At 36.8% G+C, this 13,231-nt stretch overlaps 1 protein-coding gene across 2 annotated transcripts in view; it reads left to right on the top strand.

Annotated features, from left to right (window-relative positions):
* The window catches only part of WDR35 (WD repeat domain 35), a 43,932-nt gene that overhangs the window by 16,057 nt on the left and 14,644 nt on the right, over positions 1-13,231 (top strand). For both annotated transcript variants that reach the window (XM_050316583.1, XM_050316582.1), the window contains 4 exons: positions 8,672-8,816; positions 10,030-10,099; positions 10,832-10,885; positions 12,430-12,539. In XM_050316583.1, coding sequence (XP_050172540.1) covers positions 8,672-8,816; positions 10,030-10,099; positions 10,832-10,885; positions 12,430-12,539 — 379 coding nt within the window. The remainder of the gene's footprint in view (positions 1-8,671; positions 8,817-10,029; positions 10,100-10,831; positions 10,886-12,429; positions 12,540-13,231) is intronic.

The raw sequence follows: 13,231 nt of genomic DNA, 5'->3' as shown, positions 1-13,231 counted from the left end.
GGGTCTAGTTTATCAGAGCAAGTGAAATAATTTGATCTGGACTTTGATTTAAAAATAGCTTGTTGCTGCTTCCCAAATTATTGTGTTTCAGTGTTGATAATATCTCTTCCTTATCTTCCTCACAATTGTTTTACCTAAATAGTTTCATATTATAAATTAAAATTCAATTTAAAAAACCCTCAGTGGATTATAACAGGAATATGAAAATACCCCTAAATCCCAGGACTGAACTCCAAACTTTCACTACTGCTTGTTTGCTGCAGGTGTGGTGCAGAACACTGCCAAGTAATTGCAAACCACTGTTTTCTGGGAATTTTGCTTGAGGATAAAGATCACTGATTTTTTTTTCCCTTTTAAATAGATGAGGGAAACGTGGACAAACTACCAAATTAATGAGCTTTTTGATTAATGAATCCACTTTTGTTTCTTCTGGGTTTTGCTTTATTTTTGGTTCATTTTCCAAATAGATCTGAATTTGGATTCAGAGTAGACACTGTGAACCACCTTTGCAGTTTTTGTTTTGAAGCTTCATTCTGTTTTGTTGAAAGGCTAAATAATTTGTAATGAAGGTTTAGCAAAAATATTTTCTATTGAATGGCAGAGGAGAGTCTAGTTATTTAAATGAAAAGTATATACTTATTTTTAGTTTTTGAACCTCTTAACAAAGTGATGAAAAGTAGAACAGGTATTTGGCAGTAGATATCAAATGTGATCCTTATGTTGGAAAGGTGGGATACACTGTACCCTCTGCTGTGATCAGTCATGTGGCACTTTGTGAGCACACTAAAATACTTAGGGAAAAAAATAGTCTCCACATGTCTGATACAGTAAAGGAGCATAGGCATACTGTAACAGGTTATGGATAAAACAATTGTTTATTTTAAACCTGGAAGAATTGCTCCTCTCTCACTTTATTAATATGAAGGTGTCTACTTAATATGTGCATATAGCTTTGGAAATTATGTGCTTGGATTCTGCAGAAATTAGGTTTAATTTTTAATAAAACCGAACCAAAATCTTTTCTTTGCCTGTGCCAGAAAGGGATGTAGCTATTATGACAGGAAACCTCAAAGTTTTTTCGGTATCGATTGCCTTCTAGACCCATTGTTTCATCTCTTCTGCAAAATGAAACTCTTCTGTTTAAATTAAGGTCATCAGAGAGTTAGTTCCAAGCCATATTGCTAATACTTGGTTTTAATATTAAACAATGAGCAGCCATTCTGTCTGATAAAATAGATAGGAAAAGTGTCTAGCAAAGTTTTAGTAAGATAGAAATGTTGAGCAAAGTAAGGTGAAGAATTATTAGACAAGGAAGTAACAACAATTCACAGAAGAATATAGGTAGGAAAAAAAAGCAACCAAAGACTAGAAATAGTAGAGATCATAAAGATGATTATTTTCCTTAACCAGTGGTTCTAAAGTTTTATTCTTTGTTATATATTAACTAAATTTGTAAGGATGTGTCATTTTCTAATGTTCATTTTTTCCATGATAGCAGCAGGTAATCAACTGTGAGTCATATATATATATATATAGTGAAATTCATGCCTTATATTGCAGATCATAATTAAAATGAAAAGTATCCTGTGCTGATAAATGAGTTTCATTACTTTGTCCTATGGAATGTATGTGAAACGTTGTGGAAGTTTTTATTCTTGTAATTTCTGTTTGTGTCAGTTTGATGTCCTCTTGCCACCTTTCACAACAGGGGTGGCATATCAGAATCTTAAGGAATAAACTGTCCAGGAAATTCAATATCAAAACTTTTATAATGGATGGAGGGGAAAAAAACCCAACAAACCAACCCAAAGTCCCCAAAAACATCCCTCCTGCTGAAAATAGAAACCCAAACCTAAGCACTGAAGATGATGTGGTGGATAATAGCGGTGTGAGTTGGGTGTCTGTTCTGTCCCCCCATCCTATATGTGTCCACAAGTTTCCAGAACATAATGGGCAGGTGGGATTGGGTGGTGGGAGGAGGATTCAGGGACTTAGAGGGAGTAGTTTGTCTCATTTTTACAGCTGACATCTAAAATAAGTTCAGTGAATCATTCCTAAAGGGGTCTTTTTGCTCTCCATTGGGTACAAAGAAGCCCAGGGCAGACAGCTCATCTGTCAGAGATATTTAAAATTAGGTGAGATGAATCCCACTCAGATGGTCAAAATTAGCTTTGCATGGACACCTCTACGTCTGCATGTAAACTTTTTGCTTGGCATTTTTCTAGTGTTGTCTTTATGTGAGCTCTCTGAATCTATCTGTGATAGTTTTATTTATATTATGAACAAAGGTATCCATTTCTTTATGATTCCTCTACTATGACCCATCTCCTACAGCTGCCTGTAAAAGAATCTTCTCCAGTGACTGAAAACAGTTACAATGAAATGCTATTTAATTGAAAAATGCTGCTGTTATTCCAACTGTATTTGAATTGTCCTGAAGAGATTAAACAATCTGGAAAATGCTTCTCTTCCTTTAGCATAACTAAGCTTTCTGCAGTCTCCTGCTGTTCCCTCCAGTGTCTGAGGACCAGTTGAGTGCATAGATGTGCAATGCTCCTCTCTAGTGTGAGTTCACTTGGGAAAATACTGGGCATTATAGCCTTCAACCTCATAGATGGGTAAATTACCAGAGGTTGGGAATATTTGCCTTTTTGAGTCCTGAAAATTTTCTGTAGCCTCAGTAGTTCAAGCATTACAAGCAAGTCTTTCGTTGCTGTTTATTAAACACAGCCAAAGATTCAACCTTTTCTTTTTAATATATGCATCCTGCAAGACTCCTTTAAAGCTTGCCCACCAAAATTACAGAAGAGCTTGAAGGTAAAAGTGAAGAGCAAATGCCTTTAAATGCAGTAGTTTTGAACACATTGTGCTGGCTTCATCATAGTTACTTTCCTTTGTTTTGTAACATCTGAAGATGCAACTTTATAGAACAATTTGAAATATTTATAACATAAGGTCAGTTTGTGTGAGGGGTTGACAGCTGTACATAATCAAGGTCTTATTGTACAGTATATCATGCTGTTTATCACAGTTGGAGCTTCTTGGCAGTAGGATGTGTAATTGTTCCTTTGACAGCATGCTGAACGTAAGCAGCTGTCTGGCCTTGCTGAGGTCAATAGAGAGAGAAGACCTTGTAAAACTTTAAGGACAGAAGACCTTTCCAAAAGTTCATGTAAGATTCCATGGTACATAATTTGTAACAAAATCATTACCTTTTGTCCTGTTTATGAATGAGAAAAATCAGCATTAAATCAATTTTCAGGTCAGAGTAATCATTAATAGTTTAAGATATAAGCAGCACAAAAGTAAAATTAACATATCTGTTACTCAAGACAATTGGAGGGGTGTTATTGACTTATGAAAAATGTATCATCTGTTTGTTAAATTCTCTTTTTTCATATCCTTTCTACCAATACACTTTTTCAATTTTCTTTTAATAAAGCAATAAATTGCTGCATTAAATTCCATAAAATAATTTGCTTAGGTAACTTTTGTTTTGAACTCTTGTTCTTGTTTCAGACTTTAAGTGCCATCTTTCAGAGTGGCTTAAATACAACTTAGGTTGTTACTTTATTTGATTTTCATAAACACTTATGGAAAATTATTTCTCATGCTGTAGGATGTCCTTAACAAACCACTTGGTATCTGTGTGCTCCTTCCTGTTGTTGAGTGGCTGCTCTTCCCTGCCATGAGTCTAAACTCTGTTTGACTGGCTGTAATTACTGCAGTTTGGACACACACCATCTTTGGTTATTAGCAGATTGTCCCTTGTTGGAACAGCAGTCACCTGGTGCTCTCCTGAGCATAAAGGGTTTATTCCTCCTCGAGACTTCGGTGCTGTGCTCTTGGACAAAGGCTCCTGGGCTTTGTCCTGGCAGGAAATTGATAGTGGAGAAAAAAGATTGCTCATTTAGGGATGCTAAGTAGCTGACAGGATCTTTGAATAATGCATCTGAGAATGTGTGTTAAGGCACAACTTGTACGAATTGTCAATTTATAACATTTTATAATGTTCCAACAAAGTGCTATTAATCTCCTAATGAATTGTGACATTGTGCAATGTTTGATTCACCCCCAGGAGATGCAAATCTTAGGTTGTTGGGCTCTATGCCAGTAGTTCAAGAAAGGCTCAAAAGAAGAAGTGCTTATTTCCTATATTCTGTTGAATTTTTAATTATGTCATTAGCTTTCTAATGCTTGCTTCTGCTAACAGTGACAAAAATTGATTAATCAGTCATTATCTGATGAAGGGCCATCACTTCAGCTTTCTTTAGACATTGATGGATGGTTACACTTTCAGGCTGTTCCTCATATTGCTTTTTATTTTGTCCAAAGGCATTTTTCTTCCTGTGCTTCCTGTGCCTTGTGTTTGAGGTCCTTCACAATAGCTTGTGTTTGCTAGCCCATAAATTAGTCTTTTCTTCATTGTCTAGCATTATTGCATTCCATCCTACTCTGGCACAAAAATTAACCAACACAGTTTCTTCTGTGCTTGTTTCCTAGGCTCACAGGCTTTCTGTTGAAGTCCTTTGATGAATAACTAAATATAAACTACAGAAGGTTAAATATCTTGTTGTATAATATCTTTTTTAATGGAAACACAACAGATGGTATCTGTTAAGAAAAGGTCACTCAGGCTGAATTATATCATCTTCTTACATGTGCTTAGGAGCACTGACACAGGGAAGTGTTATCTTTCAAGTGTGCCTCAGTACCCAGTGAAATTCATACAACAGCCTGACCAACATACAGGTGGATTAAAGGCAGAGAGCTGGAGTTGTGCCCAGGTGTCTTGCCTCCCTCCTGGAAAGGGTGACTGGGCTACATGTGAAACAGCCGATGTGAATTGCTGTTACTTAAAGTTGAACCCTTTAATGTAAATTATAACTGATTTTGAGTATTTGTGTTCTGTAAACTGTGTTTGTTCATGAGTTGTCCCACATGCAGTTCAGTTGTCCCAGCTGTTGCCTGACATTTTCTTCTATTTGTGAGCCAACACTTCTACAGACATTTGAATCAAACTCTAAAATTAGGTAGATTTTCTTGATTAGACTAAGTTCATTCCAGTTTCTCAGGAACAGCCTGTATCAGACTTGTATGAAAACAACAGTTTAGTATTGTGTCTGTCTGTCAGATTGCTTCCTTTCCATCAGATTTGGATGGGATGACTTGCCTGTCTTGTGTTTGTGCATCCCGTTTTTGTATACTAGAAAGTATCTCAGCCTTTTCATGCGGCAAAGTAATGTAGTCATGCATTAAGTTTGTTTTCCATTTACTATTTTTATAAGAAGATCAGACATGAAAGCAGGTGTTTTCTTAGAGTTTTGAAGTGAGATGGAGTGTGTGTGGATGAAATGCAGACATTGCGGAAGGTTAGTTGATTCCTGGATATCTCAGAAGTAAAGCTTTTTTCCTTCGGGGAGGAGGTTTTATGAAGGAGCAGTGAAGAGAAATGAGGTGAGAAGAGAAAGAAGGTCCAGAGAAAACTTACAGGGCAGTTGTTTCACACGTTGGAGTTGTTTTGATGGGGATGGTATGTTTAGTGCTTTTCAGTATTTGATCACTGAAAAGTAAGGCACCTGTTAATATGTTTTCCATACATATTTTCAAGGTCGGAACATTAAGTATTGTCTTAGTACTGAAGCTGGCTATCTGCAAAATCAGCAGGAGGAGATAGACTCTCTCAGAAGTTAAGGAAAGCTGCTATGCAGTGGAAGTGCTAAGCAGAGGAGTATCCAAATATCTTACCTCCTTTATACTTTAGGTGCTTGCATTTCTGTCAGAGCACAGATTCTGTGAAGGGCACTGATGCTCAAGTGAGCAGCACTGGCTGCTAAAACCAACACTACTGTATAAGATGATAATACTTCTCTACAGTAAAGGAAACTAAGTAGTTAAACCAGCTGCTCTGAAAGGGGTTCTAGATCTTCCTCAGCCTGAGGGAATTGAAATGTGCATCTTTCCTTTCTTAGGAAAGGAGAAATCCCATTCCTTCCTTCTCTGCCCCAGCAACAGCCTAAACTTGTAGTTGGCTGGGACCATCCTTCCCTTGTGTTGAATCTATGCTGTTATGCAGTCAAGAAGGAGAACATTTTAGGAGCAGAGTTAATCCAGTGATGAAGGCTCTCTAGTGAAAAGGCAGACTAGAATACTTTCGGCTGGAAGGGACTGACAGTGACCAATCCATTTCAGGACCACTCCAGGGCTGACCAAAAGCATATTGCTAAGGGCATTGTCCAAATGCCTCTTCAGCACTGACAGGCTTGGGGCACTGACCACGTCTCTAGGAAGCCTGTTCCAATGTGTGACTATCTTCTCTGTAAAGAAGTGTTTCCTAGTGTCCAGTCTAGACTTGGGTTTTAGTGTCTTTTTCAACAGATTTTTCTGTTTGTATTTTTTTGTGTTTTCTTGTTCAATGACTGACCAGTATAAAATGCTAAAGCAATTCTAGAAAAAAATCACGTGTCTTAAGCAATTGTTTAAGTTATACAGGCAGTTTTGTAAAGCCATCAGTTCCCACATATAGATACTGCTCTTCCAGATGTGGTTTTGAATGGATCTGATCCTGATGATTGTGTTGTGTGCTGTGTATCCCTGCGATTTCACATTTGGCTTAAATCCAGTCATCATTGAGCCTGCTGTTGCAAAGAAGGGAGGGCCCTGCCCGCCATACTGGCTGCTCATTCCTGCCTGCTCCAGAATTTGTGATTTTTCTCTTTAATCCAACTTAAACTAATCTTTTATTTATTTAATTTTGAGGTCAGTTAGATGAATGAACTGATCCAACTTACTCTGTTGTCAAGCTGCTCTTACAGCTGATATAAAAGAAGTGGCAGGGAAATGTGTCAGGGGTTGGGGTGTGTGTGTTTTTTGACAGTCACAGTCAGTTTAAATCTTAGACATGTTTGTAAAATGCCTAACTGATTGCATCCCCTGGATAAAGCATGGATGCTTTGCCATCTTATTTCTGGATCACAACAGACCTTATGTGAATATCCTTTTCTCCTGGATTGAGGTATTTTAAGCTGTGCACAAATGAGTAAGTTCAGGCTCCGTGGAAGCTGCAGGTCAAATGGCAGGTCCCCTGGTGAGTGTGAGGAATGCCCATGGCTTTCAGGTGTGGGCCTGATTTAGCATTGTCTTGGACTACAAGTGGTTAAATGTTGACTAAGTCCCAATATGAGGCTTAGTACAAAAATTTAGTGATTTGAGCAAACCTTATTCCCTCTCAGCTCAGAAGATTCCAATGTTTCATTTTTGAAGGATAAAAGCTTGATTGTTACAGCATGTATGGCTGCAAGTTAATGAAAGAACAGAGCAAATACGTAGAATTTATTAATACTGTTGATAAACAGGAGACTGTATCCTTCAGTTTGGATGTGACTAATTACTGAAAGTGTTGTAAGTACATGAAATACACTGAGTTGCATATCATGTAAACAACTGTGCTGCTCACATGTTAAGCATCAGCAGTAAGCCTTCTTACCCAGTATTTACATTTTTACTAAAAAGTATTCTACAGCCATCGGGTAGCTTATATAATCCTCTTGGTTTCAAAGAAATAAAATCTGTTCAACCAATCTTCCCCCATCTGTCTCTTGTAGCACTGCTCTCCCTTATGACAGGCTTATAGCTCCCTCCAGAGTTCTGTTCTGTGCTAAATACAGAAAATAAGACCCACAGTAAAAGAATTGTATTTTGTGCTCTGTATGGCTTTGTGTTTCCCCACCAGGCTGGGCCATACAATTCTTTTGAATTTGCCTGAGTTTTTTTGGTAGCATAATGATTTACTTGTAGAATTTGATGACATTGGGGGATTTACTTACTAGGTTTTTTCATTCTTCTGTGCCCTCTTATGTGCATTCACTGGTTTTCAGAAAGATGAAACAAAGGATTGTAAAAGGGAAAAAAGAGCCTCAATACAGTCAAGACAGTGTATTCAGATAAAGAATACTGTAGTGATTTGTGTGCATATATATGTATTTATATTTGTTCACTGAACATGGACAGCAGGAATGAGACAGTTTATGCACATATTAAGTGGGCTTAGGGCTGAAGTAAAAAGTACCCTGCATTCCTACAGTGTAATCTTTGGATATAATAAAGTAAGACTAAGCATATGCTCTGCTAAATATTTAATTTACTGCCATTCAGATAAAGAATTGATACTTGGCCCAGCTATTAACTAAGATACAAAGAGCATTTCTAGGTCTTGTCTAACTTAAAATTTACAAACTGTTTTTAAGTGGTGCTGATCAAAGAATCCCTTCTAGACTATCAACTCTTGAGTAACACTCCTTTTGTTTATATTTGAATAATTACAAATATGTCAGATATGGAGATATTTTACAGATCTTGTTAAAGACTTTCCAGGTATTCCTGAACTGGTCATTAACCTGAAAGTTTATCTATATGTGTTTGATGTTTTTGATATTAGCACATGGAAATCTGCTGAAATAATAGGGAGAAAAGTGTTAATTGTAAAATCAGAACTTGTAAAGAATTTCTCTGTTCTTCTGGACAAGGCCACAAGGCCCCTGTGAAAGTTCTTAGCAGTTAACAAAAACTGCTGCTAGCTTTTTTTTTTTTTTTTTGTTGGGGGGGGGTTGTTTTTTGGTATCTACTCCAATGCTTGCCACTCTAAATTTGCAACCCTTCGGGTTTCATGCAGAGCCATTGTTTGTCACAATGACCAAAACACATGTGATAGCAGCTTCCAAAGGAGCATTTTACATCTGGCAGTACCGTGTGGCCAAGAAGCTCACAGCAATGGAAATCAATCAGGTAGCACGGACCAGGAAAGAAGGCAGAGAAAGGTTTGTCTTCACGCTTTGTCATTTTTCTTCCTTTGCTCTGGTGTTATTGATAAAGGTTGACTCTCCCATGCCTAAAATATAAACTCTTCTGATTTTCCTAATCACATTTGTTGACTTGTAGGCTTGTAAGATTAAATACTAGTTTTTCATAGCAAATGTGTGTTTGTTATCCAAATCTCCTAGACATTTTTGGATTAGCTCCTGTTCTGTGTCTCCATTTGCTCTCTACATGCTTCTCTTAAGGAGCTGTATGTCTTCATGCCTTTTTACCCCTCCCCTGTTTCTCCTCCATGCTCTTAGTTTCCAGGCAGCTATATTCCTTCTGATAACTTTAACTGCTTTTCGTGTGTCAGTGCCTGTAAGAACATAGTCTATCCAGCTGGTTCTTCTCTAAATACACTTGTGTCTGATTGTGGCTTTGACAACTAATCCTGTATGGACTTTTATCCTCTCAAACTAAACAAGCCAAAATCAACATCATTCTTCCTCCAAAATATTTCCTTCCCAGGTGCTCATTTCTAGCATTAAATTTTCTGTCACCTCCACAAGCTTCCAACTTTGTTATGGTTTCCTTTTGTGTTACTTTTTGCGTTCTTCCATAGAGATGCTGTAAAATCTTCCTATAAATCTAACATTTTCTGTCACTATCTATCTATAATAATGATAATTATTTGTACATGGTGTAATAACTTACACTGTTGTAGGACCTGAATGTCCTAGCCTTGGACAAGATTGTAAGTTTGGTAAAATAGTGAAAAAAGTAAATAGTTGTAATTCTATCTTAATGATGATTTTAGCGTTCTAAAATCTTTCCCAATGCTACTTTTTAAGGCAATAGAGAAGTTATGATGAAGTATTGAATAGCACAGGAATTACATAAGTTTTGTGGCTATCAAGGGTGAAGCTCTTCATAAGTATAGAGGAGAGCCTGGTGAAATACGGAAGTGCATGTTTGACGGTGGTTGATGGTTTGCTGCAGAATGAAAATTCTCAGATCACGTGGGAATGGACCATCAGGGGCTGTGAAAGTGAAAGCAATCACCATAGCTTTATATCGATAGAAAGCAGGTTTATCAATGGGCATACTGTGGGAACATAAGAACAGGCATAACTTTTGTTCTTTTCTCCAATTCCAATGGTTTCTTCTCCAAGGATCAGAGATAGCTATGTGCTACCAAAAATACTCCTCTGTTTGGACTTGTTTTTTCTACAGGATCTATCATATTGATGACACCTCTTCAGGATCTGGAGATGGGCGCCTTGATTACAGCAGAGCTATTGAAGTGAGTGATGTTTTTAACTGGTTTATTGTGGTGTCACTGGTAGCTTGAAAGAGCAGTCACTAGCTTTATTTATTTTCATAGATTTTCATTAGTAGAAGTGGTTGTACTTAAACTTTTTTTCATTCTTACCTTTTCTGCACACGTTATGTTTCTTCCCTCTGGTTAGTGCTGTTACTGTGGCATTATGTATTACTGGAAATATACAGCAAATTGTAGGGAATGTGGAAAAAGTATAATCTGGGATGAAGTATCTATATGCTGTCTTCGTGGTCAGAAAAAGCTCTTCTTCAACAACATACAGGGTTGTTGAAACTTAATAACCCTTGTAATCTTTTCTAGTATTTTTGGTCATTTTCACTTTATGTGGTGTGTGAGTGCTGGCTGTACCTGCAAATATACTTGAAATTAATTGGAGAGCGCACAAGTCAGAGATAGTTGCCTTCCTGTCTTTTCTGTTGAACACCTGTTATATTTTTTGTTTCCTGTTTTTCTGGAGGAGGAAAAGAAATGAAACTGTTAATATTATTGTCAGTATTCCATAACAAAGGCTAGTAATGTCATAAACCCATCCATACACTGTATGCTCACAAGGTTTGATATCCCCTTTTCGTGGGGATACTTAGCAACATTTGTTTATATTTAAAAAACCCCTTTTTTCTTTTTTTTTTTTTTTAACAGTGTATTCTTACCTTTGCAGTAAAACTGATACTGATATCGCTTGTATACTTTCAGGGAACAAGAGATCCAATTTGTGCAATAACAGCATCTGATAAGATACTACTTGTGGTAAGTTACATGATTAAAACAACTCCTGATTGCTCCTTGTGCTTGTAAGCATGAGATTCTTCTACAGAATGTCATAAGCAGTCATAATTTCAAAGCATTTCTGAATTTAGAACTTATACAGACAAAATCTCTTTCTAAACTTCCCCAGAGATAACTTTAACACTTTATTCTGTTAACCTGAGTTCTTTCCTTAGGAGAGCTAATTTATGAGACACAATTTAAGACTAGTTACCTGAGTTGATACTTATACATAGGGTTTGATAAAATCCAGGTTAAGATTTAATTCTGTAATCTGAGTTCTGGGAAGTCTCTTTTAGCCTCTGTGTTCTAGACACAAAGATTTACAAAGTTTCTCTATTTACATATTAATGGTATAATGTAAGGTAGTTTGCTATGTCCATATTAGTAACTGAGCAGAACAAAGATAGAAAAAGAACACTGTTTCCTCATGTTATCCACATACCAAGAAAGACCTTGGAGTTTTCCCATGTTTCTACTTGAACTGTTAGTTGTTGTTGTTGTTGTTGTTTTATATCCTTTGCTGGATTTTACAAAATCAGCGAGTCACAAGAAAAAGCATGAATGAAAAAAGTATGATGGTTAGTTGGTAACTATGGGATTCTGTTTGTACTTGAAGAATAGGAATGAGAAAATGAAATACAGACAATAATTAATCAGCATCTTTGGTTAAAAGGAAGAGAATGAGATGAAATGCCTTTGAAATCCAATCTGAATAAATGTGCTGAAGGTGAATGCATATTGCAGTGGTTGGATTTTTCTAATGCTTCTGACCAAATCTGGTTTTTAGTTTATAGTGCATACAGATGTGAAAAAATCAAAGATGGTGATTTACACTGAGGATCTTAGGGGTGGCTTTGGGGGCAGAAAAAAGAAAAAGAAGGAATGAAGTTTGGACTACCTTAAAGTTTAATATTGACTCATTTGCAGCATAAGAGTTGAACAGCAGGTAAACGGTAGGTAAACCAAGCTGGATGTGTTGCTCAGTCTACAGAAACACAATGAGAAAATAATGGCAGTGACCATTTCATCAGAGATGTCAAATTCCTTTCAGACTATTGGCCTGATAGAGTCTTGACACAGGGAATGGGTGTGTCATTCAGCAAAATAAAAATAAACCACATCAGTACTTAGATTTGTTTCCTATTACTCAAGCCTGTGAATAACCAGTGTATTTTACAGCATTTTCCTTTTAAATGTCCCAGCATGGGACAAGGATCTTTTGATTGTTCTTCTTTTTTGTTATGTAGACCATGCCTGGAAGTTCACGGGGTCTGTTCTGTGGGCTGTATGTGGACTAGAGCTGTTTGTTTTAACAGCACTGATTTAAGCAAATCTGTCAATTGTAGCATCTTGTTTAAATAGCAGAAATCAGAACTTTTAGAGTGATGATATTCCCCCTTTCCACTTGCGCTCTGTCACTTATCCAAAAGCTCTTTTGTCTAAGACAGCATATAAATGAAACCATTTAAAAGAGTTTACTGATGGAAAAATTCTCTTGCTAAGCCAGGATCACTCTTCCCTAGGGAAGAGAGTCCGGCACTATTCAGAGATACAGTCTCCCTAGTGTGGCTGTAGTGCAGACCTATATCCTGAACTGTCGTGCTTATCAACTGTCTTTGAACTGCAACTCCAGGTAAGTTACAGATCTGCTTCTAACACAGCTATCCAATTCCAAAACAAAGCACTAAAATTTGTGAAAATAATAATTCTATGAAATATATGATTCTATAATAATTATGCACTAATTTTAATTTAATATAAACTATTAATTTTATTTGTTATTAATGGTTGCTTAACCGTTTCTTTATTACTAATTATGGACAGTCATCAGAGACTGCTCTGAGAGACTTAGTAAAGCTCTCCTATGCTTTACATCCTGTATGCATGAAAATATCTTTGTTTTATTTGATGAACCAAGCATAACCTTCCTATGGTCATGAAATGAGTTGACAAAATTATATTATAACCTGAAACTTTATATCTCCAAGACTTCTTTATATGTCCCTGTCCTTCTAATGTCTGGAAAGTGTGTTCATCCCATATTAATTTTCTACTGTTACAAGCTGTAACTGGTGGCAATGCTTCTAATGAGTCGGGATTCTACTGAATGGCTACTGGCTTTCTAGTTCCCAGCTATTTTTATGCAAATAAGCACACAAGAGTCTTGGCAGAAAAGGCAAAAATATACTGCCTAAAGAGAACTTGCAAGGCAATTTTAATCACTTCAAAATAACTTTATAATTTCAAACAAAATTACTATTGCTTGTGTAGATCTCTTGCTTCTTTAGGTATAGCCCAAAAATAGATTGCTTCACTCAAAAGGCA

Source organism: Myiozetetes cayanensis, unplaced genomic scaffold, assembly GCF_022539395.1.
Source record: "Myiozetetes cayanensis isolate MyiCay16 unplaced genomic scaffold, myiCay2020 scf2-11, whole genome shotgun sequence".
Lineage (NCBI taxonomy): Eukaryota > Metazoa > Chordata > Aves > Passeriformes > Tyrannidae > Myiozetetes > Myiozetetes cayanensis.
This window is presented reverse-complemented; position numbering and strand designations above follow the sequence as displayed.